This window comes from Tyto alba, unplaced genomic scaffold (genome assembly GCF_018691265.1).
Source record: "Tyto alba isolate M040663 unplaced genomic scaffold, T.alba_DEE_v4.0 Super-Scaffold_1000006, whole genome shotgun sequence".
Taxonomy (NCBI): Eukaryota; Metazoa; Chordata; class Aves; order Strigiformes; family Tytonidae; genus Tyto; species Tyto alba.
In genome coordinates this window covers 5533068-5560695 of record NW_024881272.1, presented here as the reverse complement: position 1 = coordinate 5560695, position 27628 = coordinate 5533068, and the positions used below count along the sequence as shown (strand labels likewise).

General features: G+C 45.3%; 3 protein-coding genes across 7 annotated transcripts in view; all 3 read right to left on the bottom strand.

The window, feature by feature from the left end:
• TDRD5 (tudor domain containing 5) overlaps positions 1-460 on the bottom strand; it is a 31085-nt gene extending 30625 nt beyond the window's left edge. The window contains exon 1 of the mRNA XM_033004462.2: positions 415-460. The gene's annotated coding sequence lies outside the window, so the exon portion shown is untranslated. The remainder of the gene's footprint in view (positions 1-414) is intronic.
• AXDND1 (axonemal dynein light chain domain containing 1) lies at positions 362-23534 on the bottom strand. The gene is made up of 25 exons (XM_033004459.2): positions 22170-23534; positions 21490-21671; positions 21021-21121; positions 20229-20355; positions 19804-19889; positions 17618-17674; positions 17392-17497; positions 16544-16665; positions 15901-16041; positions 15353-15457; positions 14585-14705; positions 13877-13978; positions 13146-13312; positions 12246-12309; positions 11571-11805; positions 8674-8887; positions 7973-8066; positions 7085-7293; positions 6414-6510; positions 5371-5481; positions 3818-3955; positions 3538-3669; positions 2249-2340; positions 1240-1391; positions 362-480 (listed from the first exon to the last, which is right to left on the bottom strand). The coding sequence occupies exons 1-25, from the start codon at positions 22264-22266 to the stop codon at positions 392-394; spliced, it is 3141 nt and encodes a 1046-aa protein (XP_032860350.2). The 5' UTR covers positions 22267-23534; the 3' UTR covers positions 362-391.
• Positions 23535-25440: 1906 nt separating this feature from the next.
• Positions 25441-27628, bottom strand: part of SOAT1 (sterol O-acyltransferase 1) — a 29038-nt gene continuing 26850 nt past the window's right edge. For all 5 annotated transcript variants that reach the window (XM_033004465.2, XM_033004466.2, XM_033004469.2 and 2 more), the window contains exon 16: positions 25441-27359. In XM_033004465.2, coding sequence (XP_032860356.1) covers positions 27303-27359 — 57 coding nt within the window. In that variant the 3' untranslated portion in view covers positions 25441-27302. The remainder of the gene's footprint in view (positions 27360-27628) is intronic.

Genomic DNA, 27628 nt, shown 5'->3' with positions numbered 1-27628 from the left:
AAGAGGAAAGAGGTGCAAACGACTTACTTGAATGATCCAACAGGGACAAGGCAGAATGAGACAGAGCAGCAAGAAGAGATTGATGAACACAAACAGGAGGCAAGCACATGGCGAGGGGAGGGGAGGAGGGTGCCCAGGCAGGAGAGATGTGGGTATGAGAAAGTCGAGATAGCAATGGAATTACACAAGGAAGATGAGCTGTAAAGATATTAGAGCTGTGAGAGGAGACAGAGGATAAGCAAGACAGATGTGGAAGAGGTAGAGCCAGCTGGAAGAGCGGCCTAAATGCTGGGATGGCACAGAGGTGTTGGGGTAGTAGGTAAGGAATAACGGCAGTGGGTCGAGGGCACCAAGAAACTACTCAGACATTGTTGTTCTTTAATGTTTGCTTTTATCTGGATCCCTTGGACTGACCAGAGGTAGACGCTTTGAGACTTGAGCAGGCCCTGTCTTCTGAGACACTTTCTTGGAAATATTTTTCTGAAAGAAAAACAAAACAACAAACCAAAGCCATTAAAAATACCAGAGTTAAAATGGGCCCAAGGTGTCATATCCTTAACAAACAAATTAGCCTCTCCTCCCGCTTTGATGTCAGAGAGACTGGATACACTGGCAGGCTAAGGGAAGAAGTTTTAATTCACATTCTTTCTCCTTCTCCACATCTTATATTTGTGTGGAACCAGTTGAGAAAGGACACAAGGAAATGTCTTCATCCACAACAAACATGAGACCCAGGGAACTCCCAGCTGCACTGTGTGGGCAGTATCAGTAGGTCAGCAATGTTCAAATAACTCCTGGGGACAAGAAGAGTGTCCTGTGCTATGAACACAAAAGGTCTGTGGCCTCTAAGAGTGAAGGGACCTGAAATGTTACTTCTTTTCTACCCCAAAAATCATCGATCCTAAACAGATCTTCTTGACTATAACAGGGAACACTCACTCACAAGGAAGATGGAGCCAATTACAGCAATCTCCTAGATACAGACCTTGTGTCATATGTCAAAATCAAACAAAATTACTTTCTTTCAAAAACAGACCACACTCAGCAGTTCTTTCTGTCCCGATAGAGAGCCATGGTAAAAGCCTCCTTACTTGGCCTCTGACAAAGAGTCTAGACAAAACGCTGGGATGTATCCAGGAGGAGAAGGTCCTGCACTACACGGGAGACACATGAGGTGTCCTCAAAGACTGCTTCCCTCTCTGAGTTTAGGAGAGGGTTCAGAATACTGATCCTCCTGACCTTGCCCTTCTTTGTATGTTGCTTCTGGGGTGACTTTCTCCTCTTTCTCCAGCTCACTCTCTAGCTCTTTGATTCTCTGCAGAGCTTCTTCCAGCTTCTCTTCAAGACCTTCAGATCTCTCCTCTGCATTCTGAGCACGGATCTCTGTTTCTCTGAAACACAGAAGCAAAGATAATGATGAAACATGAAATCAAAGCAGTGGCTGGTAGGATACCCAAAAGAAAGATTTAGAAAGCTGAAGCGTTCAGTAGGACTGACTGACTCTGTAAAATACATTTATGGTTTCAGAAAAGGGCACTGTTAGAAGATCCATAAGGGACTTCATAGCACATCTATGTAAACCCTGCAAATTGAATTAATTTTAAAACTCAGTGTTTGCTAGCAAAGAGTGAGATGCTGATCTTCATTGTGCAAAGATAAATACAGAGCACAGTCAATCCTATTAGCAAAGCTAATGAGATGGGCTTACCCTGGAAAATGCAAGCTCACAGACAAAACAAGAAGTATGAGGGAATAAAGTTCAGAGAGCCCAAGCCTGTTCAAGCATGGAAGAAGTCATTACCAAACACAAACACTGATGGAGCCCCTTGGGTGTCCCTTCATTGTGTTCCCACCTCTTAGGCAAAACATTGTGTGGCTGTACCTACCAAGCTCCTGGGCACCTGCAGGCACTGGAAGTGCTCAGCTGCATTCACATAGCACCCTGCAAGTGCTAACAGAACCCGAAGTATTAAGAAGTCTTTCAGAAAACCAACATGAGTACTTCTGCAATGTACCTCATGAGTACACAAAACAGAAAATCTGCACACAGATGAAGGAGAGCTGACATGGGTCATGTCTTCAGCTAACAAATCACAGTCAACGGCCCAAGGCAATCAGAATGGAAGGAAGCCCAAAATTAAGCCCCGAGATATTGGATGAAGCAGAACCTTATCAGAGAGCAGAACAGGCACTGGCATAGTATGAAACCCTGCCCCGCTCAAGCCTCCAACACTGGACCAGTACTCACAGGAGCTGCACTTGCAGATGTTCCAGCATTGCCAGGGCTTCAAACCCTTTCTGAGAAAAGGGAGTCGACGACTTGGTGGCAGTCATCTCCCTCTGTTTGGGAAGAGCAAAACCTTCTATAAGCCAATGTGAAACCAACAAAGCCGCATCTCATCTGCAGCATGTGCCTGGTTTGGTGCTGGTGTCTCAGTGCAGTCACAACATAGGCAAGAGCTCTGTATCAGCAAAACATGTAAAACCAGAGGCTAGTGCAGGCACTGAAATGATCCTGGCAGTGAAAATAGACTAAAATGCTTTTCTGACTCAGACATGAAAGTCTCACTGGCTCATAGTCTTGGGTTGCTGGTGCATTTACTGGGTTACAGAGGTTGAAGATGGCTGTAGCCTGACCAGGAATGAAAGAAACAACAAAACAATATTCAGAGAACAGAAAGAGGCAGCTCCTCACAGGATCCAACAGGCAGAAATCAGTTTTCTTTATCTGAAGAAGACAACCAGGGTTTTTCCGTAAAAGTAACTGTTGAGAGGCTCCTAACTCTAAGCTTTGGAGGTAACTGATTTCCAGGGATTCATTTCTGTAAAACGAATCAAAGCCCATAAATAAATGCCTCAGTGTCTCTCCTTGTCACTCTGCACTAGCTGCCCACCTCTAAAGCTTGAAGGGCAAGGCACACCCAGCAATGCATCACGCTTAGGGTGCAGGACCATCCAGTGACAGTTTGCTAAAGATCCACAAATCCTGAGCCTCTAGTCTCTGGATGACTGACTGGCCAGGGAATGGCTGCAAAAGGCAGGCCCTGTGATTTCTGAAGAGCAACTTTACCAAAGAGCACCATCCCAAAGGCAAGTGGAGAAAACAAGGACGTAGGAGGCCAAAACAACATGAACTTCTTGATCCCCTGTTGCTGTGGGATCTCCCTGAATCTCTGAACCCTCTTCAACTCCTCCCACATGTTCAGCACCAAATAATTTTCATCATTTCAGTCTCTGCAGATAGTCCTGGTTCAGACTACACACATCACCCGTTACTGGTCCCACAGAAATCCTGGGGCCATGGCAATAATGCATGAGTCAAGAGGACAAATTGCAGCTGTGGTAACTCTGCTAATGATTATTTAAAATGGCAAGAAGAGAAGAATCAGAGAGAACACCAGCACCTTGCACTGCCCCAGCAGGTCTGACACAAATGTTAAGGGGGGGGTCTCATAGCAGAGTCTGACTAGGCAGCTAAAACCCAGCCCCAAATCTCTGTCAGCAGGCTAAAACCATCAGCACGGTGGAGATTCCTACCCCTGTAACCGACACGACGTCTGACTTCAGAGACTTCAGGTGGACATTGGAGTCGTGTCCTACATATCTGATCATGTCTGCAGTATCTTCGTTGTCCTCAATCAGATAATCCATACCAGCACCTGGCTGCTGCTGAGAGAGAAAAGGAACAAGAAACAGGACATACCTCTAGCCTAGGGGCATTCAAGGCAGCTCTAAGGCCATGTTTCATGTCACATACAGCAAACAACAACTAAAAAGGCTCTGCTGGAAAGTAGCATATTGCAGCTACTAGAGTCACCTGCATAATAGCAATTTCCTCCTTTACTTCTAATATTTCTTCCTCTGTTACATGTTTCCTACTGCCGTTGTCATCTTCACGTTCAAGCTCTTCATGAGCTGAAGAAATGGTAGTGTCCTTAAGCTTCAACTTCAATTCCTGTAAAGCACCATAAGGATCAGGTGAGTAGCACAGTCCCTTTGTCCATCTGAATAACCTAGGCAAAACTAACTGGTCTCTGACTTTCTCTTGCACATATTTAGACTTGGATTTCAGCCAACTAGGAGTGTCCCGAGTATGAATGTATTTTAAATCACAAATTAATATGCTAATTACTGAACATTACATCAGCAGGACTCACTGTGACATACCTGCTTTGTATAGGGAGAAAGAGAGAGGCAGCACATGAACTACAGCACTGACTGTACACAAAGTCATGAACAATGTCACTTTGCTTGGGGGTTGAGTTCAGAACTGATGGAAACAAATTGTTCAAGATAATAAATCTAAATCACAGAATCACAGACTGGTTTGGGTTGGATGGGACCCTAGAGACCATCCAGTCCCACCCCCCCTGCCTGGGCAGGGCCCCCTTCCCCCAGCCCAGGGTGCTCCCAGCCCCGTCCAACCTGGCCTTGAACCCTTCCAGGGAGGGGGCAGCCACAGCTGCTCTGGGCACCCTGGGCCAGTGTCTCACCACCCCCACAGGGAAAAATTTCTTCCTCATATCTAAGCTAGGTGTCCCCTCTGTCAGTTTAAAGCCATTACTCCTCATCCTATCACTACATGTCCTAAAAAGTCCCTCCCCACCTTTCCTGTCCCCCCTTTAAGCCCTGGGAGGCCGCTCGAAGGTCTCCCCGGAGCCTTCTCTTCTCCAGGCTGAACCCCCCCAACTCTCTCAGCCCGGCCTCCCAGGGGAGCTGCTCCAGCCCCCCCAGCATCTTCATGGCCTCCTCTGGCCCCGCTCGAGCAGCTCCATGTCCTTGTCACATTGGGCAGCCCCCGAGCTGGACCCAGCACTGCAGGGGGTTCTCCCTAGAGCGGAGCAGAGGGGGAGAATCCCCTCCCTTGACCTGCTGGCCACACTTTGCTTGATGCAGCTCAGGATAATCCATTTCCTCATCATCTGAATTTAACCTGTTTTTCATGAAAGTAGACCAATGCCAGGCCAGCCATCTATAAAAAACATCCAATTGTCACAGGCAGTCTCAGACATCCATCTAGCAACATAAGGAATTAAACTAGCAATTCAGCCCGATCTCCTGGGCAAGGCAACCACCAGGATTCCAGCTAAAGTCCACCCCAATGGGTGAAGCAAAAGCTATCATGCCCCATGGGGAACTGACCTACCAGTGGGGTAAAATCTAGCTCCACTGAAGCTCTGGTTTTGCTTTAGACCTGCCCTCACAGGAAGGGCTGTGATTTTTAACCCATTTGCAGTTGTAACACCTTGTAGTTCTTAGCTGCCGCTTTGAAATCTTCCCTCAAACTGAACTGTAGCTGCTTCCTTAAGGAAAAGTTTTGAAGCAGACCTTCATTCAACCTAGAACAGCAAATGCAGTTTGTATATACACCTCTGATCCAAAGAGGTTTCTCAGTTCTTCTAAATCCAGAAAGGAGACTGGAGTCCCTTTGACCTCTGAAAGGAGAAGACTACACGCTTGAATCCAGTCACAGCACTCAGTCTGGGAAGACATAATAGAAAATTACTATTTAGGAATTATTGAGCAGAAAATATAGCTGTTAGTATATTCATTTAGCCAGTTAAATAATTCCACCTTTCTGTCTTTATCTGTTCCAGGGACCTACCTGGACCTTTCCACCCTCACCCCACAAGGGAAAAGGAAGACACATTTCTCCAAGCTTTCAGACATGGCATCTGTCACCAGCTAATCACTCCCACCAACTATCTCCTTCAACAAGCGGCTCCTCAGGCCAGTGCAGAACATCTCTGTCACAACCACTGCCCCAGCCCGTGGGGGGAGAAATGAGTGTAAATCCCAGAGTTTAACTTTTCACTCACTAAGGTAACAGAGAAGCTTCTTATGTTCCTTGAAGCCACACCATTTGCCCTGTGCTTGAGGAGGCCTTGGACTTTGGAAGGATCTACCTCTCACATCCCTAAAGCTCAGGCAAAGCTCAGCTAAACACTGGCAGTGATAGTGGTAGCAGTTAAGAGCTTTACCTGCAAGCGTAGAATAAGGAAATGGCAAGTAGGTCAGTTGACTGCAGAATGTTTCAACTGCATTGGTATGAAGGTATAGTGCACCAAGTGCCTCCAGGAACTCCTAAGCACCACTTAAGTCTGGAGGTACGTGGCTCTGACAAGCTCTGAACCAGAGGTGAAGCTACTGCCATTCATACGGAATAAATCTCAGAGGAGAGCCCTTACATACATACCTTGAGACAGGGTAAAGAAAATAAAAAACTGAACATGACCTGACCCAGGTTTATCTCCTTTCCAGAACTGCAGAGTCAGTAGGTAATTTGGGGATCAGGGTAATCCACTGGAGTAGCAGGAGTCTTCCTCCTTGAAACCCTCACATATATTTTTCTCTACCTTTTCCAAAGCAAACACAGTCTTATATACCCCAGACCTAGATATCTGGAAACATACCTTGATCTTATTCAGCTCCTCCAGCTCAAAATCAGCTTCTGCATCCATCTCAGACCGTTTCTTTCTAACAATTGCGTTGACAATCTCACGGCAGGAGCTGCAAAGATGCAGAATGTCATCAGCCCTGCGGGAGTGCCCTCAAAGGCTTTATGCCCTTCAGCCAGGATCCTGCTGTTGTCAGCAAGGCACAGGAGCTATTTGCAGACCTCTGCAGAAGACAAGTCTCCAGAAGAGCAAGCCTTGCCTGCCCCACTCACACAATGACCTCTCGGACAGCTTGTCTGTGCTGGTGCTGTGCTAACCCACAGCGGACGTGTGAGCTCAGGTCCCAGATCAGGTGGGGGCTTTGCTCCAGGTGTCCTGGACTGCAGACTCACTGCCTGTACTGCCCTTACATCCTCTGGAGGTCATCCTCAGAAGTGTGAGATGCAGTCACAGATGCAAGCATTTTTTATAGCAGCACTAGGTATAAAGCAAGCACCGCCATTCTCTTTAGGTGTTCCTGTCTTACTAGAGTCCCTACAGATTCCAGTAAGGCCCATTTAGGACCTGGGAAAATGTCCAAGGACAACCAACTGATGGGATTTGTCACCATGATCAATCTCTCAGCACACTACATATTTTTTCTTGAGAAACCCCCCCTAGATGAAATTTAAAACCTCTGCTGATACCTGACTATAGAACCAGAGAGTCTGCCCATCTCTGCAACCAGGTCTTCAGCTTCGTGATGCAGCTTACGAGCCCTCAGAAGTCTGAGCTCCTCGTCCATCTTGGTGTCTGACTCTTGCTGCTGGAGACACTCCCGGGACAAGCGGTCTGCTGTAATGTGTTTCAGCAAATTTACCAGCCACAGGGTGAGATTTCTGTGCAGTTCAGTCACCTGCACAAAACGTTGGAGCATATCTAAACCAGTAATAAATGACAGGTCTTGCCAAGTAGTCTGAAGTCAGTGCATTTCACATAAGTCAATGTCCTACCTAATTCAATTTGCAGACTGACCTGATGACTGAAACATTTGTTTTTACCATTTTTCCTCCTGTATTCATTTCTGTTACTAACACATCTTTTCCTGTCATGGATCTATCCCTTCAGTCTTTTGTTTAGGATCATATACTGCTTATCAGCCACATGGTGATTTCTCTTTTCCAGAATTCAGCAACAAACCAAAAATCACACACCACACTTATAGAACATTTAAAAAATCCATAGTGAGAGCCTCTACTCTACAATCCTGGGAGAAAGAAGTAAAACCACAGAGAGCTCGCAGCCAAAACAGCTCTCTGAACAGGAAATATCAATGTTATTCCAGAGGAAATGATTGCTAAAGATGAAACAATAAAATTATGTTCATGCACTGTACAGGAGACCTTACAGCTATTTTTAGAGGAGTTCTTCTCTGCTCCTTTGGCTGGAAGACAAAAGCCACAACTCAAACAGGAAAGAAGGTGTCAAAAGAGAAACAAGCATTCCTCACAGCTGCGCTCTGGCCAGATGGAAATTAAAGGAAAGGGTGAATAGTAGATATAGTGCTCTTATCCCTAGCAATTTCTTGCACTTACATTTTCATTAAGATGCATGATGTTCTTCTCAACCTCGTTATTCACGGACAGAACCCATCGCCGAATCATCTTAAGAAAGTCTCTAAGTTCCACCCTGAAAAAAAAAAACAAATCCAGAAACAAACTGACCTTTAGCACACCAAACCCAAATATTTCCTCTCTACCAGACACCTTTCGCTTCCCAGCTGAAGGAAAACAACATATTTTAGTACGCTGTATGCTGGAAACATGACACAAGCATTTTTGTTAATGCTATAGCTGTGAGCAAACTTGGCATTTGCAAGAAATCTTTTACATATACACTATGCACATGCTCTGCAAATAATTTATTTCCTGATGATATTTATCAAATACAATAGAGCACCGTGAGGAAGAATATGCCCCCACAAATCTGACTGTAAATGAATCATGTATTTTGGTGGCTCTTCAAATGTCAAGCTTTCCCAAGCAGGTGGCAGTTCTGAAGGAGACAGTGATGTTCCAGGAGTGATATTGAAGCCAACAACTGTTTCTACAGATATTGCCAAATCAAATCAAATGAAAGACAGTCACCAACCATTTTAACACTTCATGCTTATCACGTTTATTCCCACTACCAGTTTCCTGCACCAGGGTCAGTACAAAGGAACTTTTCTCTTTCCTTACGAGTGTCATTTAACATACAAGGCCAGCCCAGACACAATTAACCCCTCTGTCCTTACGGATAATGTGGTTTCTTATCACTCTTATCTTCATGCAACTGGCTGGAGCCTATACAGCTCATCACTGCATCCACCTGGGCCAGCCATGCAGGAATCTTGTGATAAAATGCCCGCAGCTCGGCTTCGTGCATGCCAGAACCTCGCTTCAGCTTTTGCGCTTTGAATAACCAATCTTCCATACTTCTCACCAAGGCTGTCAAAAACCTAGCTGTGCCTGCAGGGGAAGAAAATACGAATCTTTAATTACAATTCTTTCAGCCAACAAAAACAAAGCTGAATTCAAAGAGGGATGCCAAGGGGGATGAACAGCATATGTGGGAACTGGCTACACTTAGGACTAAGAATGAGCTGTTCAGTAAGCACTGAATTCAAAGCAACCTGAAAGAAAATGGGCTTGATTTGAAGCCCTGACTTTCCTTCTTGTCTTGGCAGATTTGGCTGCCTCGTTGCATAGACTTAATATAACTCTTTTTAAAACAGCTCTGCAGTTACAGCTTGATTCTTCAAAGGTGCAGGTGAGATGGTATGCACAGATGTGCAAAAATGCCTGGACAAGGTAGTAAATCACTTGTTCATTCACTCATCTGGCACATACCAATGGATGTTCTCTGTTTGTTGGGGAATATGCTTGAAATGTAACAATGCTTGCTCTTGATACCCAGTGTTTAAGCTTTCTTTAAATCCTGGTGATGTCCTGGCCTCCAGGACATCTTGTAGCGAAGATGGCATGTTAAGCATATGGAGGTGATGACAATTTTTTTAAGTACTTCAATGATTTTGATGCATGTACAGCTGTGGAGTAGAACTGGTTAGCTTCTCCTCTGGACTAGAAGTGCAATGAAGCAGGGATGTCCAGACTGGTAAGAAAGAGAGGAGTTTACCCTCTGCAGAGCGGAGCCTTTCAGAGCACACTGTGAGAGCCCCACAACCAGACATCAGTTTTTAACAACCAGAAGGCCAAGAAGAAGTAGTAGGAGTTATATTATTTAAGTTTTTCTGCTATGCAGCATCAGCTTAAGAACAAAGAAGATGTGGGTCACAGAAGGGCATGGGATGAGGGAAAACAGTCACTTCTGATCGCTTACATGTGGCTTAGCCATATTAGACCTTACACTGTATTCCAAATCCTTATTAAACAGCAGCTTGCTTTGGGAAGGCTGTCTGTGTCATTGCATTTTATCTTATAAACTTAAATAAGTCCCCAGCAAAAGAGAAGACCTAACTGAAGAGGTCACTCTAGTCCCAAGTGCCAATTTCAGAGTCAAAACCATCTTATTCTCACAAAGAAGGTACACTGGGAAGGCTTTAAGAAGTGATCAAGGAAGACTGAATAAAAGAAAAGACCCTAAACCAAACCTTATAAATTTCATATAAGTCCGTCCTTGTATCTCCCGTCTAAAAGCAATCTCATATCTCATTGTTCTCTCTCCATCTCTAATTCTTGTCATCAAATATCAAATCCTTTGTATTTCTGGCACATGCTGCTTGAGACCAGGTAATCAGATCTTAGAAGATAATAAATACTTCAGGTAACTGAGTGCCATTGCCTTACAGGACAAAATTACCACACTCTCAGTATTGTCCCTTACCTATTCTTTACAATCTCTTTCATTTTCACTGTTTCTTACTAAAGATGCAATGTAAAGAGAAGGAATATTTTTTTTTTTGTATTTTCTACTGAAAGGCCATTATATTACAATGCAAAAACAAATCCAAGCCATTTAAAATACAGTGCCTTTTATGGATCAAGAGAATGTCTTTTCTGTGGTCCAGTTCCCACAGACTTTGTTAAAATAAGCTAAAATCCCTTTTTTTTTCTGGAGTTTACTGTCTGAAGCAATTTTGGATCAGACATCTGCGCTGTGCTGCCTAGCCCTTTGTTCAGATCATGACTAACTATCAAGGCTTCTGACAATCTGCTGTTAACTTTTTGCCATGCTGGTGTCTGGCCAGTTATGGCCCCGTTCCTTCTTTTTTCTCCCTCTTTCTAATGAGAGCTACTGGGAATATTTGTTTCCTTTAGTTGTCTCTTAGGATGGACAGACTTATCAGTCTATCCCAGCTCCTTTAGTAGGCTGAAACATAACAAGTAGTATAAGGTAATGTAGGGAAAAAGCATGGAATAACCCTGAGTGAAAGAATAAGATGACAGTATGAGCAGCAGCTTAGCAAACATGAGTAGCAGTTCCTGACAGCACATGCTCAGTTTAGTTTTAGTCTGATAAAAGGAAATAATATGATTAAAAAAAATCAGACATGAAATAATTCTGAAATCGGACATGAGTCAAGGTCTTGCAGAGGCAAAGGTTGAGAAGGTTAGTTGCAAATTACCCAACGATTGTTTTTTATCTTACACAGGACATGATAACTTTATATAAGCAAAGAAAACATGTATTTGCATACTTTTTTATCAGGATAATCCAATATCTAGATAACGATAACTCTGCATTAGTGATAGGGTAATAAAAAAAGTATGACCCTCTGAGACAGTGTTATCTGGCTAATGATCTTCAAAGCAATGTTCTACTTTACATTTTAAACATTCATTCTTTCCTTCTACATTTATTTTCTTTTCCATAAATTATCCACATAATTACAAACCTCCCACACTCCCTCTGAACATGACTTCCCTGTGTCATATTCACATGGCATGTTCTTTGCACTGTATCACATTTAAAACTTCAGGTATTCTTTTTACGTGTGACTGCAAGTCAAGTTTCTCGGAGTTCATCCCTCGAATGCTCTTGATTCCCAGCACGTACCCGGGGGCCAGACTTTATCTTTGCAAAAGGCCAGTACAAGATTATGTCAGCTGGTCCTTTATTACCTTTATTATCCACTACTTTTTCCTGACATCTCTAAGGAAAGACTGAACTGTAGAATTGGCCATTCCTTACCGTTATTCCCACTTATCCTTGTATTGTATTGCTGGTAGAGTTCACACGCCCTTTCTTTGATTTCTTCCAGGGCAGCGTGCGGTGGAGGCAACGCTCCAGCAACGTCCCGGTGTCGATTCAGCACTGTCTCTCCCAGCCCCATCCAGTGCTCCTGCAGGCTGGCAGCGCTCCTCAGACTTTCTGTCTTTCTTAGGTGCACCTCCCCGCTGTACTGCTCTAGGTCTTCTTTTAGCATCTGAAAGAAAAGCAGCAAGCTTGCCGTGTTGGACCACCCCATGGCTGTGACAGAAAGGTGATGGAAATGGGGTAAGAGAAGTGTGAGGAATCCACGAGTGTGAAGATGTCGCAGTGAGTAGACAGCACAATAAATTGGAACCTTATTGGTGATAAATCTGAGCACTTCTCTGGATTAATATAATTTATCAGTCACCAGAGCTGTTGGTCAGACAGTGCTCAAATGCACAACTAAGTTTAATGCACTGGCTGAACCATGATATTGGTCAATTATAACTTCTCATGTGTAGACTCTTAGCTTAAGCTTCAGCACAAAAGATTTGAGCTGATGTGTTTTCGTTCACATTTGTGATGGGCAGAGATGCCCACTGGGGCTCAGCTAACGTGGTAATTTGCTGAGTGGACACCATTCAATAATATGTCCAACCCCCCAAATCTTACATTTATCAAGTTCTTGATATCTTGTAGGGTTTCATCCAGTAGCTTTTCATTCATTGGAGATGAGCTAAAGCAGAGGGAAAGAAAGGGTGAGAGCTGAGAGAAGAAAATCCTGTAGTAGCCAAGGTAAAACCGAGAGTCAGGATATATAGTCTACACATACCAGGTGATTTGTGATACAAACTGTAACTTGAAAGAGAAGTAAAAACCACCAGGCCCTACTCAGACAGGGATTTTTGCTCTCTCAACATAATACGAACACTGGGTGTCAAAGTTACTTCCAGCAATGATGAAAATCAAATTCAAGCATATATTGAAAATTCAGACATTAACAATTCTATGATTGAAATCTATAAAGTGATGTCTTTTGTTAACGCACACACCATGTATATTTCTGCATTTTATACTTGCATTTATATGTTGTTTTATTTAACGTATCACAATGAAATAACAAAAAGCCTAAAAATTATAATCACCTTAGCACAGAAAAAGACTGAGTTTGAAGCCTCATGTGTCTCAGAGTCTCGTATCTGTCTGTACATGAGAGAACTGAATGCTCTATTGGAGCACTAAAGTCTGCATTCAAGTTAAAATGAACCAAACTAAATAGAAGAATTCTGTTACAGCAATGGCAGCTGCACAAAGGACATTGGCTCACAGCAGGAGGGTTCGATCCACTCATTTCAACCACAAACTGGAGTTACCATTAGGGACCTGGTTATCAAAATAAATGTGTCAAGCAGAAAAATAGAGCAGTGAGGGACGTGCAAATTGCAGATCATACCAAATCTCACCACACTGGAGAGTCAGTGCATGCTTTGCACTGGGCCAGTGAGACCTATTGTCACAAGGCAAAGGTTTGGGGGGGCTGACTGCTACCCCCAGTCCCTCCGGGACACTCACGGGTCGCTGCTGTGGAAGTACTGAAGCCACTTGTGGAGGCTGCTGCAGACAGTTTGCAGTTTTCCCTGGCTGGACTCCTCGGAACGCTGTATTTCCGCTCCAACACAGCCCAACCTCTCCCTAAACTGCTCAGTCTCTTCCTGCAGATCTGCCAGGTCTCCCGTGTCCTGCAGGCGTTGGGCAATAGAGTGGGAAAAGGGACCGTTGTCATGATTATTTTGGTCCAAATCAGAGGAATTGTCTCTTTGCCCTGGCTATTTTGACATATGTACGTATCAGAGATCTGGGAAATGTCTGTAATTCCACAGCATGGCCCTCACAAACGCTTTGAGACAGGACTAGGGCAGCTCACCCTCCCCAGGCACGTCAGAACTGAGGGTTCGACTCCTTGTTGCTTGTGTGCTACCGAGAGACCGTGCAGTCCCCTACCTCTGAAGCCAAAATTACAATGGCCTGGATCTATTTTGGTTTTATGGAGGAGGAACGGGGTGAGGAAAGAAAGCCACAAAAAAAGGGGGAAATTTTGAAGCAGAGAAAAGGGGACATGGAGTAAAGAGATAAATGCAGAGAGAGTGAACTCATTCAAATTTTAATGCTCGTTTGAAACTAGACCGTGATTTGAAAGTTCGAGTAACAGTCAAAGTACTGAATGCTTGACTGAGAACCGTAGAGCTACATAAACCACACGTACACACGCTTTGAACAGGTACCTGTCACAGGCAGGTCCCTACCTTTGATTCCAAGAGGACTAGGAAATGCTTGAGAATGTTGGTCAGTGTCTTTTCACTAACATGGAGCCTGTGAACCAATGCCAGCTGGTTTCTGTCTATTATCTGAAAGAAACATTATTATCTGCCTCGTTTTCTTCTGAGGAGAAGCATCTGACAGTAACATGGGAGCTTCACCATAAATGAAATGGAGATCAAGTGGCTGAGTCCACTTTCCTTACAATTAAATCTCTGCTCTTCCAGACAGCCTCAGAAGTTCTGCTAACACATTTTAAACTTGAATGGGATTAAGTAGGAGATTATAAACAAGGGGGGCACACAAACATGGAAGCACAGAATTAACCAGGAATGATACTTTGTGAGGAGGTGTAAGGAATCTGGTTATGATATTCTAAATTATAAGGAATAGGAAACTTTTTAGTCAAACGCATCTCTGAATGGAAATACTAATAGAAATCACGGAAGTTCTTCCTGCATGTAGCCTGGAGGTATATACCACAAATGCTGTGTGAATTAACTGGTTCCCGTTTTAAAACCACACATGTGAAACACAACAGACCTCAGGAAATGAGGTCAGGGCAGGTATGAGATGTGTTACGACCCAATCGCATTGAATAAAAACGTTCTTTGGGACAAAATCTGCCTTTGAAAGAAGACTGCTAGCTATGACAGCTTATACCTTGCAATGTATGACTGATCTCCTGCACCTACCTTCAGAGCCAGGTCATATGCAGCTGAGCTCCAAACATCTCTCTCTTGGGCTAGCAGCAGAACTTGCTCTTCCAGTCGTCTTCTCTGCAACTCATATAACTCCTGATACTCTTCCAAAAGGCTAGAAGAAAGGAAAGACAATGAAATACGTGCACCTATGTTTCTCATTCACGTTTACTGTCTTTCTCCCAATTCCTAGAGCTTTTCTTAGACATTTTCTCTTCCTCCTTCCTTCCTCAGTCACCTCCTGCACAGCCTGTAAATTCACAGGTCCTTTTCCCTGAGCCCCTACAACACCCTTCTGTTGATATTCCAATCAGTATGAATACAGATCGTTGCTGGAACTAGGCTAGCTGTTATCTTCATGACACAATTCCTGTAAGTAAATCTGTGTGCCTACTCACTCACCACAGCTCTGATGCCAACCACCTAAATCCCTGATTTCTTAGGTATCTGAAGATGCCCGCAAGATCTTCAGAAGTTCAGAGGTCCAGGCTCTGCTAGACTATGAAGACTCACTGGCTGTGAATGTGGGTTGAAGAAAAGGAAATGCAACTTTCATAACTTAAAACTAGAAATGCTTTGAACAGCTTTCTATCTCTTTGAGGAGTTTAGCATTTATAGCAAAATAACAGCATTTGTCATAAACAGCCAAGCTCTCTTTCCACAGAAGAAAACCAGCCCTCACCTCTCCTTCCCAACAACCCTGAGAGAATGATACCAGCACACTGCAGAAATCTCCCAACCTCAACTCTGAAAGCAACTTACTTGGCATTTTCCTTAGCCTCCTGCATGCCTGCAGCTAGCTCCTCTTGAGCTTTTTCAGCTTCTTTGGTCACCTTGTGGTCGTGTTCTCGTACCTCGTACAGCTCACTGAAACAGCAAGGAACAGTCTTAACGCAGCTTAACCCCACCCAAAGGTCTCTACTCTGGCAAACACAGACTGGTGGTCCCTACACTATCATGCAGGGCTCTCTTCCTCCAACACAATCATCTCACTGTAGGGGTGAAAAGCATCTTGAAGACCTCCTCTTCCCATGGACACATGTTGCTCCAACAACCCCTTTCTGCAGTCCCCCACCAACGAACCTCCAGTGTGCCAAGGAAAGGCGGTGGCTTTGACATTATTTGGCACTAATAATGCAGTGAGATTTGGGTGCTGTGAGAGTGTGAGGATGCTCAAGTGTGGTCCCCGTAGCTTTGCTTCAGATCATAACACTGTCTTCCTGCTTCTATGGGAGGAAGATTAGCAACCCAAACAAAATCAATGGACTAAGCCCAGGGCATAATTTCTTAGGATCAGGCAGGATTCAGACCTGGCCAGCTGTCCAACAGATTCTTTAAAATAGAGTAGTTCTTCTGTAATATGTCTGTTGGCCAACCTCTGTGCCACCATTTGTTTGTAGAGGCTCTTCATCTGTTCAGGAATCCGCTCCAGGAGACCCACGTACCTCTGCCTGCAGTAAAATGAGTAAAAAAGGGTATTTACCTGAGAGTGCAGATCTCTTTCGCCATCTGAAGACCCTTTCCTTTCACTGCACAGGAAGCTATCTAGAAGGTAATCTTTTGAGTGTTTGGACTGGGGATTTTAAACATTCTGGAACAATTTAATTGCTACAAATAGTGGTAATGTGAGCATGGGAACCCTGGCCATGAGGGAAGTAACAGCTATTCTACATGTGAAAGCTTCCGTTGAAATGTCACACCAATAAGGTGTCCACACTATGAACTCCACTGACTTCAAGCTCCAGGTTACCTAACAGAGGCTCGTTAGCTGCAGCTGTTAACTAGGTGGGGAAATCCTATATCAATCCTGGCATCCGAGGCCATGCCAGTTACATCGCAACGGGCTAACTTTGCTGGGCAAGGACATTAGGATCAATCTGCAATGACTGATGCCACTCCTGAGAGGACACTGCCATGAAACGAGAGGGGGACAAAGGGTTGGCTGATGATGACCTGAGCTTCGAAAGCAGCTGTCCTCTCTCCACGCAGTCCACGCTGACCTGCCGAATCAGCTCATGGAAAATGATGTTGTAGATGTTCTGCTCTGCCTTCATCAGCTCCAGCGCTTTGTGCAGCTGGCAAAACAGGCAAGAAAAATCACAGCCTTGCAGAGCCTGGCCAGCCTACTCCTTTAACAAGAGATTAGCACTGATCTTTCATTCCTTCTGAAGCAGGTTTCCCTTTGAGGACGAAACACTACTAAAGCTAGAAAGGGGGAGAGAAACAGCCATCCTGCATGCATTCACAGGTTCATTTTCAAACATGTTATGCACTACCCTGACTACGCTCCCGTCAACGTCCATGAGAACTTCTGTGCTAATTCCAGCTGGGGTTCCTGCTAAGACAACGGTCTGTATTTTTCTAAATTCCTTTCCCTTCCCCATGCAAGAATAACAGAAAATAAGGCAAAACAAGGTACAGATGTTCTTTGACATCTGCTTTTTAGGTGTAAGAAGGTTTTCAATGGCCCATTTTGTAACACAGCAGCCTATCTCCCAGCGAAGAGATGAGACGGCTACTGCCTTCATTCCTCCATAGTAATAAAGCCAAATGCATTCCTTTCTGGAATTTTTGCCAGAAATGTAACTTCACACACCAGCAAGCTAAATGTTTGGTTTATGTGGATCAGACAAAGATGAAGAGAACCTCAGGAGAGAAAACCCTTGGTTATTACAGGACCTACAGACAGCTGGCTGGGTCAGAAACTAGCTTCCAGCAGGTACCTTAAACACAATAGGGAAAACAAGATGTTCTTTTTTGTGGGTACAAGAAAGTTATCTGGATAGAACTGAGTTATCCACCTGTGAAGGTCTTGTTACTCTGATTAGCTTGTCTACTCCTGCCTTTTCCAACATGCTGTCCATCACTTCCATCAGCTGGATGACCTCTAGCCTCCCAGAAGGTTTTCTGAAAGACCAGAGAGAGACACACCATTATTCAGCATAGCATATTATGGTATTTTCCCAGGAAATGAGATTCAAACAGATGTTTTTTTCCAACAACAACTTCATGTGGGGTGGTACATACATGGATGGGAACAGCCGTAGTTTCTTTTCACGGTCTTCAAGAAGTGTTGTGTATTTACTGAAACAAACACAAATGTTAGAACATGATTACAAAGCAATCCTTCCAGTGCTAGCTAAGGCATCCTGCCCTCTCCTTCAGTCTCCTTGTCCCACACACAAGCTGATGAAGGTTGGTGAGGCAGAGAAGGGTCTACAGAGTTGCTCTTCAGTGGGAACAGCCAGAGCCTAACATGAGAACTGGACCTCCTGCAGCTGTTCCCCCAACTGGAGCTCCTTATTCTTGCCACTAACGACAGAAACCTTGTAGGAACCTTCTCCCTTTAAGACTTCTCATGGTACTTGGTCAAGAAGTGGCCAATGGGTTTAAAAGTTACTGGTAGGGCCAGAAAAGCACCACATATCCACATCACACACAGCCAGGGGCTGATCACAGGAGACCATCAAAATAGTAAGATAATGTCCTGTTCCATTATTATCTTGGTTTGAGCCCAGAGGGCAACTGAACACCACGCAGCAGTTCACACGTACCAAGGAAAAGGCTTGGGAATTGAGATAAGGACAGGGAGGGGCTCACCTATTACAGTTGTGGGCAAAATACAGACTTGTTAGGGGAAGAAAAAGAACATCACTTGAATTCAAAACACTAACAAAGACAACACTTAACAGACAAGGTGGGACAGTGAGAAGCACCACCACATCCAAAACCAGCTCCCCCCACCCCTCCTTTCTTCCTGGGCTCAGCTCTGCTCCCCATCTCTCAACCTCCTCTCTCAGCAGTGCAGGGCGCAGGGGACGGGGGTTACAGTCAGCTCGCTGCTCCTTCCTTCTCAGAAGGTGGGGTGAATGCTGCACATTCCTCTCCTGCTCCACATGGCTCCCCTCTCACTGCAGCCAGTCCTTCATGAACCTTCTCTGGTGTGAGTCCTTCCCACGGGATGCAGCCGCTCCCGTGCTGCTGTGGTGTGGGTCACCCCCTGCGTGTTGCAGTGCTCCCAGCGCCGAACTACAACAGTGGGGGCTGCTTCTCCTCTCAGAGTCCTGCCCTACTTTAAGTGCAGATGCCTGTCATGGTGTGAGGTCCTCTACAGGTTTCAGATTGGCCTCTACTCCACTGGTGACCTCCATGGGTGGCAGGGGTGTGGCCCTGCCATCTCAGCATGGGATACAGGGGGTCTCAGCTCCAGCACACCTCCCCCACTTTCCTCCTCCTTCCTCCCACTGACCTGGGTGTTCGTCTTTCTCATAATTCCTCCTCACAGGTCCCAACCACCTCTGAGGTTCCCCTTAAATATGTTCTCACAGAGGTGCAGCCACCATCACTGACTGCTCAGCCCTGGCCAGAGGTGGGTCCAACTTGGAGCCGAGGGAGCTTTCCAGAAGCTTCTCACAGGGGCCACTGCTGTAGCCTCCTCCCCTGCTACCAAAAACCCTTCTGCACACACAAACCCAGCACAATCACGTTGGCTAAGAAGCTGTGAGGATTTTACTCCTAATTTTAGTATTTGAATCATTGAACAATGAGAAGGAACCACCTTTAAGTTTATTAATTTGTCTGGATACATCAAGGGGAATCTCAGTAGCCTTTTTTAGGCAAGGCTTAGTAAACTCAATTCAGAACTCACAGCCTGAAATACTGAGGGGGGTAAAAAAAGAAAAAAAAAAAATCACAAAACCCCCACCAAAAACAAACAAACCCCCCACCAAAACCCCAGAGTAGTCAGATTCAAGATGCTAACAGGTCTATACAAGCATAAAGTGAGAGTAAGAGCTACCCAGAACCTGCCCAGCTTTGTGGCAGAAATAAATTTTAAAAGAAAAATGGAAAACCTAATCAAAATTTTTTTTAAAAAAAAAAAAAGCAAAAACTCCAAAAGTTGTCTCAAGGGCTCAAACCAGACTTCAGCTTCTACAATCATGTCCAACTACCAAAACCCCGCTGAGAAGCAGTACTCGTGTACAGGTAATTCTCTGTTAGCCACCTCAGCACAGCAGGGACAAAGAAAAACCTTGCTCTGCAGGGTTAACTACAGCCTGGTCATTAGCACGGGACTCCCACAACCTCCCCTTTATATTCTCCCCTTCCCAAAGGCAAGAGGTGTATTTGGGCAGTGTCCTCAGCCTCTCCTCACTTTATCCCCCCACTTTGAACAGCTGAGGACAAACCCTTGTAAACCAGAAATCACTCACTCATCAAAGTACTTCAAGGGCAAAACTCCCCGGTTCTTCAAGATGTGAAATTCCTTAGGAACCAGACTATCTGCTAGGCTTGCTCGCTGGGGATGGAAAAAGAGAGATCATGGAACATCATCATAAAAGATGTGCACAATCTCCTGGTTTATTCCCAAAGAGGACACAGGTTTGGCAGCTGGGAGAGGGAAGCTCACATAGTGGCTTTTCACGCTGCTTTTCCCTTTCCCGCTCCGCACATCCAGCACCCGATAGAAAATATGTCTGAAAGCAAATTGAAACAGCTAACACCGAACTGGGGTGGGGGATCTGGAACTGCAAGGAGAGCTGATGAGTTTTAGGATGAGGGTAACACTGGGACATGGGTATGAGGGTCCCCCTTCTCCCCGCTAGTGATAGGAAAACACCTGAACAGCAGCACTCACGGGGGTACGTAGGGCTGTACAACAGCTCTCTCTCTGGTCCTGATGATCCTCGGAAAAAGAACTTCCACCAGTCATTGCTTTTTTAGCTTCTTGGCCAGTCGCAATGTCACACAGGTAAGAGACATCCCTGAAATAGAGGGGAAGAACTTGTTTACCGACCCACCCTGCAGGCAGCCTACTGTTCCCTTACTGCTGGCCTAAACCACGCGTGGGTTTGTTCTGCTCAGCCTGAGGCCAGGCTTACTGCCAGGACTCCCTCCCCTGGGCCAAAAATGACAAGTGAGATCATCTTTTTTAGGCAGATGAACCTCGCGCTGCCTGTTGCTGGCCAAAGACCATTTTTCATGTCAGCTGCCAATGCCCTATCGCATGCATATCCGACGTCCGATAAACAGCACAATATTTTTCACTTCCTAAAGCCATTAAGCATCACTTATTTACAAAGAAGTGTAAAGCTATTCCCTGCTAAGCCCGTTAAAGCCAGAAGAGCTTCTTTTCTTAATCATGGACCACAGAGCCTCCCCCTATGAGCCTGGCATCCTTTGGAAGGATGGTTCCAAGAATTGCTCACTCAGCAACTCTTTTATTTATTATTCCTAAAACATCTTTCCCTTGAATCTCTCCAGCCTGAACTGGGATGGGACAGCTAGTCCATTCATCCAGCCACATCAGGCAGCACAGCCACCTACCATAGGAATAGACTAAGGGAGAGATCTAGCTCCATGCCTCTCCAGAGTTCCCAGCTCTAATGTCTTTCCATCGCCCTGGGCTCCTTAACTCCTCTCTGCTTACCTTCCAGCGCCTGTCAGACTGACAGGGTGGTCGGTCAGGTGTCTGAACTTGCTCCGACGATTAGGATAATGCCAAAGCCGATCAGGGGTTTGCAGGCAGCCCTGCAGACAAGGCACACGTGGCTGTCACTTAGCGAGAAACATGCCAAGGAACAGGAGAGGTCGGGGTGGCTGTCTAAAGCTCTGTGCCATTATTTCTGTCTTGGGGCTAAAGAAATCAATGTGGACAAGACAGCCTCTGTGCAAGGGCTTCACAGCAGCACCAGGGTGCAAGCAGGTTTTGCAAGGACTGGAAGGCAGCACTTTGGATCTGCATCAAACGGTGTGGTCAGAAAAATGATGTGATACAAGATAAATTTATCTTATGAGGTCGGCAAACTATCCTTTTGCTACCCAGGGGGTGAGCACACCCCCTCCGGTGAAGAGACAATTCTGGACAGAAGAAGGCAGAAGATGGAAATAACACTCACCCTGAAGCCCACTGGGGTTTTGGTGGTTTGTGGGGATTGTAAGTGCTCCGGGCTGCAGAGGGAATTACTGGCACAGGTCAGGCTTCGGAAAACCTCTTCTGGAACAAAACTGTGCTCCAGGGAGGAAGAAACAGGCCTGATGTGGTCAAGCAACCTTGAGGTACCCCTCAGCTTGGGGATCTCTGGAAAATAGCATGTCAGAACCATTTCAACAGCATTTATTCTGCTGCTGAAAGAGAAAGCAAAGCCAGTGATAGAACAGAGAGCTGAGAAAAACCATGACAAGATGTTTACTCCCTTATCCCAAAGCAGGACCTAAAACACAGGCAGCTAATCCCATTTTTAGCAGTTTTTAGACCTTTGGTGAAGCCTAGAACATCAGCTACCTTCTACCTATGGGAGATAAAGCACCGCTCACACGACCGTGTGCCAAACTATCTGGCACACAGACACCAAGGGATGCAGCAAACAACTAAAATTTGCTTGTGGCTGAAAGCCATTTCCCTTTTTGTGGATTGCGAGCAGTCAGCTTTCAGCAAAGATACGAATGCCCTAAAATACCAGCAGTTGCCTAAAAACCAGGCAAAACTTCAGGCAGGGAAGCATCATGCTGTTAAAGTGGGGCTGGAAGGACAGAGAGCCGGCAGTATGACCCCCCCCAGCCCCCAGCCCAGCCCTACCTGTCCCGTCCTCGGCGACCGAGCCTCCCTGCCAGGCACCCCTCGCTCTCCTTCCGTCGGCTTTTGGTCCAGGAACTGGCGCTCCAGTCGTGGGCATGGTGAATTAATGCTTAGCCAAGGAAATTTGCAGTAACAAAAGATCTAGAAACAGAATTAAACTCGCATTTGTACTCCACAGGGTTAATAGCTTATTTTGTTATTGTTTATTGTGGGGAAAAAAACCCCTTAGGCCTGATACTAGGTGCATCAGGAAGAAGCCCCCAATGCTTTGCTACATCTTCCATAGGGGTGCTTGTTTTTCCATCTACAAACTGCATTAAGAACAACTGCTTCTTTCATACATTTAATTGGGCCAGAGATTTAATTATATTTGCCTCCAATTAATCATCTTACAACTTTTCTTCTTAGCAATATCTTATTATTGAAAAAAGAAAAAAAAATCATATTTGCACTAGTTTTATGATCTCCATGAATTCTCATCTGAAGGCTTTCCCCCCTGCCCCCAGCCTTGCCAATATATATTCTTTATAAAGTCCTCTTGGTATTAAAACTTCTTGGCCTCCCTATGAGCTGTATCCTTGTGTACAGCAGCTTCTAATTAGGTTAACTACATTTCTTTGCATTCAGATACATGTTCGTGGGTGTAGGCATAATCTAGGAGTCATCTTGCCAGGTAGTTTCTTGTCTTGCTGCACAAATAGTTTCTTGGAAAGAAAATACAAAAATTTGCTACAAACTTCTGACAGAAGAAAACTTCCCCCCTTTCCTTAAACAGCTCTGTTTGGCAGTACATGATATTCCTGCCAGAAAGGATGGGAAGATTAATGGCACTGTTCTGCAGCAGCTACAAGCTTAAGGACACAGACAAGACTCAGCTTTAGAGCACGTGGTACACAGCTGGAAAATATCACATTAAGTGCTTGGCACACAAACCCTTTTCAGGCCCAAAATGAAGGCAGAAATCACCAACATGATACACATTTGGCAGTTGCTCAAATTTAATATGCATTAAATCGGGAGAGGATAGAAACTCCGGTCTGTTCCAAGAGCTATCAACTCCTTCCCCGTGCTCCTCTCCAGCACGCCCAAGGACGTCCTCTCCCCTCTCGCAGAGATGTGATGGCTGATATGCAGCTTCTAAAACCCCCAACTACCCTTCTCAGCCGCTATTTAGCTCTGACCTTTCCTGCTGCTTTTTACCACCTAAAGAAAGCCTTGTCTAGAAGTTCCTTGCTATGAACCCACCCACGGAGATGTTCTCCCTGCCCTGCAGCCCTCTTGCCCGGCACCTCCAGGCACGACTGTCCCCCATCCCTTTCTCCTCCTGGCCCTTGGAAGGAGGGAGACAGCTGTGCCAGGGGCTCCGCAGCCTCAGCCCACCCCACACCCCCTGCCCCCAAACTAGCCCAGCTCCCCCCCTTCCTATACAGGGAGCAGCAGAGGGGCTCCCCAGTACCTGCCAGGTATCTCCACCTTGGCTCCATCACCATGGAAACACAGGGCTCTTCCCCACCCCCCCCCCTTCTGGAATACATCCTCCCTCCCTCCCCACAAGGCTCTGACCCACATCACCTCCCCCCAGCAGCCACCTCCTCACAACCTTACACCACCCCAACCCCCCAGCAGGAGCCTCCAAGAAACAAGCCAAGGCGATTTTTTTTTTTTTTTTTTTTTTTTGTTTCCTCCCCTAATAGCAAAATATATTTCAACTGCTGTAATACAGTAGATTATAAACAGCTCTTCTGTGTGACAGGACACGGTACAGGTCGCGCAGAGGGAACGGGGGGGGGGGGTGCCGGGGCCTGGGCACGCAGCAGGGCACGGGGGCTGCTTGTGGCCCTCTCCCCTGCCACCGCGGGGGCTTTGGCTTCACCCCAGCTGTGAGCCCAGGGAGGAGAGAGGAGAGGGAAGGGGGCTGGCTCGGAGGTACTGCAGGGAGCCGGCTCGCAACCCTGCTCAGGCCGTGCCGCGTCCTTCCAGCCCGGCCCCAGTCAGAGAGCGGGAGCTCACACAGTTCAGTTTTCCTTTAGTGGGCGGGCCGACGCACGTAATCCATGCCTTTTCTTATTAAAAAAATACATCAGGATTTCCCCCCCCACCCACCACCACAGAGGTCTTATTCAGAGGGGCGCCATGGGATAGCATACAAGCAGCAGCTCAGATGCAGGGCTGCTTCACCTCTGGAGGCTGGAAGGTAAATACCCCTACGGAAAGGACGTACTAGGCATGAAGGCTCTGCACAGGTTCAGTCTTCCTGAGAACAAACTGTCATCTGCGTGAAAGCCGGGACACGCGTCACCTTATTAATACTGATTTTTGTGATGTTCTTGAGCAAGAAGCTGCAGCTGTACTGGCTGCCGTTCCAAAGCTGGCAGCTTCCCACCTCAAAACCGAGGGAGTTACCATGGAAGCAAGCTGCACGCACAGCTCTTGTGTTGGAAAGAACCACAGAAAACAGTATGTATTATTATTAAGAACTTGCAAAGGGCAGGTTGTGAACCTTACCATCATCATTACTGACCAGCACACCATACTGCTGGCTCTGGCACTCTGAGCCTAGGGAAACTCAAACAAACATGGTATAATTGACTCTAATTAAACAAGCAGTGTGCAGAAGACTTAGTATTTCCCCTTCAGCACTCTTGAGAAAAATTAAAATAAGACCACATTCAAAAGCAATTTTAAAAACCCATGAAATTGAAAGTAATCCCAACAGTTAATGCCCTGACAGCACAGTTGCCAGATGCCTTGATCAAAGAGGCTAAAAACCTCAACCTGTGAAAAATTAAAGGCTAGTTCCAACAGCTGGTCCCCTTTCTGGTCCCTTTTTGCTTGCCAAATGCTCAAGCCCTCAGGCTTCAAACAGTGAGGATGCCAACACCGTAAATGCTGATATTCTCTACTAGGAATAGGACAGTGCCAGATGTGAGGGAAACACCAAAACTTGGCACAAAGTGCCATGATTTGATCTGCTTTTGAGAACAGAGACAGTAGCAAGACCCGAGACAGACATCAAGAAGACAAATCAAGTCCCTAATCCATCACACCCTACTTGAGTGCAGTTACATCTGTACAAAAGCCTTTTGAGCACCACAACTAGAAAGTACTGGACTAAATTTCATCCTATACTAAGGAGGTGACAAAGTAGTTTGGCCAAAGAGTGGGGCTTTTTGTTTGATTTTTTTCAAAAAGGAATCTTAGTTGCTCCAACACTTCTGTCCCTTCCTCCCACAAGAAGTACAGTGAAAGATACAGGATTAATCAAACTGAGTGAGGATAAAGTAATCCATTTAATTCTGAGGGTTTTATATACTAATACTGCCAAGTTTGAGTATATACATGAATCCCCTTCCTCTGAAATTAACCCACCTGTTTCAACCAAGTTATTGTAGGAGATATTTCCAGAGGAGAGCCACACACGCCAACACTGTATTTGGCAAATTTGACCTGACACAATGTCCTTTCTGAAGAGCGGGATTCCTTCTTTCAGAAAACTGAAAACCGGGAAGAGTTTAAGTATTGCCTAGCTTTCACAAAATTACTTTTGTCTCAGGGTAGTAAAAACAGAAGCCCAAAAGATAGTCTGTAGTGGACTGGGAGACTAGTCCCTCAATAGTCCCAATACTGCTGGTGTCAAATACCTAGGCTGTAGGTGAGTAAGGAAAAGCTGTCACTAAAAAGTGCCAGCAAAGAACATCTGAGTAATTTAGAAATCCCTGTGACCAAAGTTAGGGTACTTCCACTAGGTCACCCTCCCTCTCCGATAATAGGAGCTGCAGTTCCTGTCAAACCGGAGATACACATTCCCAGACACTATCTAAGTTCCCTTTTGTGCTTAGCATCTGACAGAACAAGGAAACTGAAGGGGACTTTGCCCAATTAATAGATATTGAACCACCAAATCCACATAATGCTTCTCTCTTTAGCCGTGTGTAGGAGAGGATGTCCTACCTCTTCAGAAAGAAGAGGGCAATACCTAGGAAACTCATCTCCACCTGAAGCCCCCACTGCCCTAAGAGCAGACACGGGCAGGTGAAAAAAGCAGCTCTGACTCCAGGAACTGGCTCACCCCACATTTCCCACCAACTGTGTCAGGAGCTGCTACAACACGTTGGCGAGAGGCACCAGGACGTGCCGGCACATTGACCTGGACGTGGCCATTTCAGATGGGAACACGCTATGTACCTGCAAAGTCGATTGTATTTTCTTACAGTTGGGTCGTAGCATTTCAAATCTTTTTCACTAAAGAAAGCCTTAATAACTTGTATACCTTAAAGCACCTGCCAAATTAAAGCAAAAGCTCTTTTACAGTTAATTGGGTTAAAAGAAGTGATTATCTGGAGCAAGAGAAAGAAAGTGCTAGAAGAAAAACTATTCCTCACAAAGGTCTTCAGAGAACAAAAATGCTGTCAGTTAGAAACTTAATGAATACAAAGAAAACATAAATTTTCAGTGTAAAAAGTCATACAAAGGCTGCACACACTGTGCCCTGCTTCTGAACCTGATTCTCCAGTGCAGCCACAAGTAAGTTGTCAATCCCCTCTTCCTCTGCCCATTTTAAATCTGTAGGCAGCCAACATGCATAGAAAACAGTTCAAAGCCATCCAGGAATACTTTGGCTATTTTCAGAGCAAGGAGGCAAATATTCTGTTGCTCTGCCACTTGTCTGCATCATAGCAGCAGACAGGATCACAAAGAATAGAAGTTTTGTAGACATCCCAATACCAAAAGGGAGAAAAAAAAATGCAAAAAGTAGTTGGCTAAGGAAGATGGACGGATGCCAACAATGAGCTACTAGCAAAAATCTGACTAGACTATTGTCCAGAAGAGCAGCAACATGGGGGGACCCCTGGATGAGTAGGATTCCAGTAGACTCCACCTTCAGCTCAATGTTTTACTGGCATGGAAATGGCTCAAAGTAGGACAGCATGTAGTGGATGCTGCCTGTGAAGCCTGTTGCAATCCAGGTCAACTGGTTTGCCCCAGTAATGTTTAAAAAAATTACAGTTTCTCCCCAATAATCAGGAGGCACAACTTTCCTTGGAAAAAGTCCATAGCGAGTTAGGTCATTGGTCCAAATACTTGGAGGACAACTCTGATTTTCTGTGATGACACGGCCAGAATATACCATTTTTACATCTTCGTATGACATGACCATGAGCGTGGTTTTAAGTACTCCAGGAACGTGGGCTGCAAAACATGGAGAGGCAGTAAGTTAGTCACAGGCAAACAGCACCAGCTGTGGCTGAAGTCAAACTTCCCTAACAGGAAAGATCAAACAGCATTTTCACATCCTGCAACCCTATTTTTATCCTGACCAAACAGTGTAGGGAAGTGCAGCGACAGCCACAAGCTGTCTGCCTGACACCCAGTTCTGATACAATAGGTAAATGCTGTGTCTAGTAGCACCTTGTATCAAGAAACCAGTCATTTACGATGACAAACTCTTAATTGAAGAG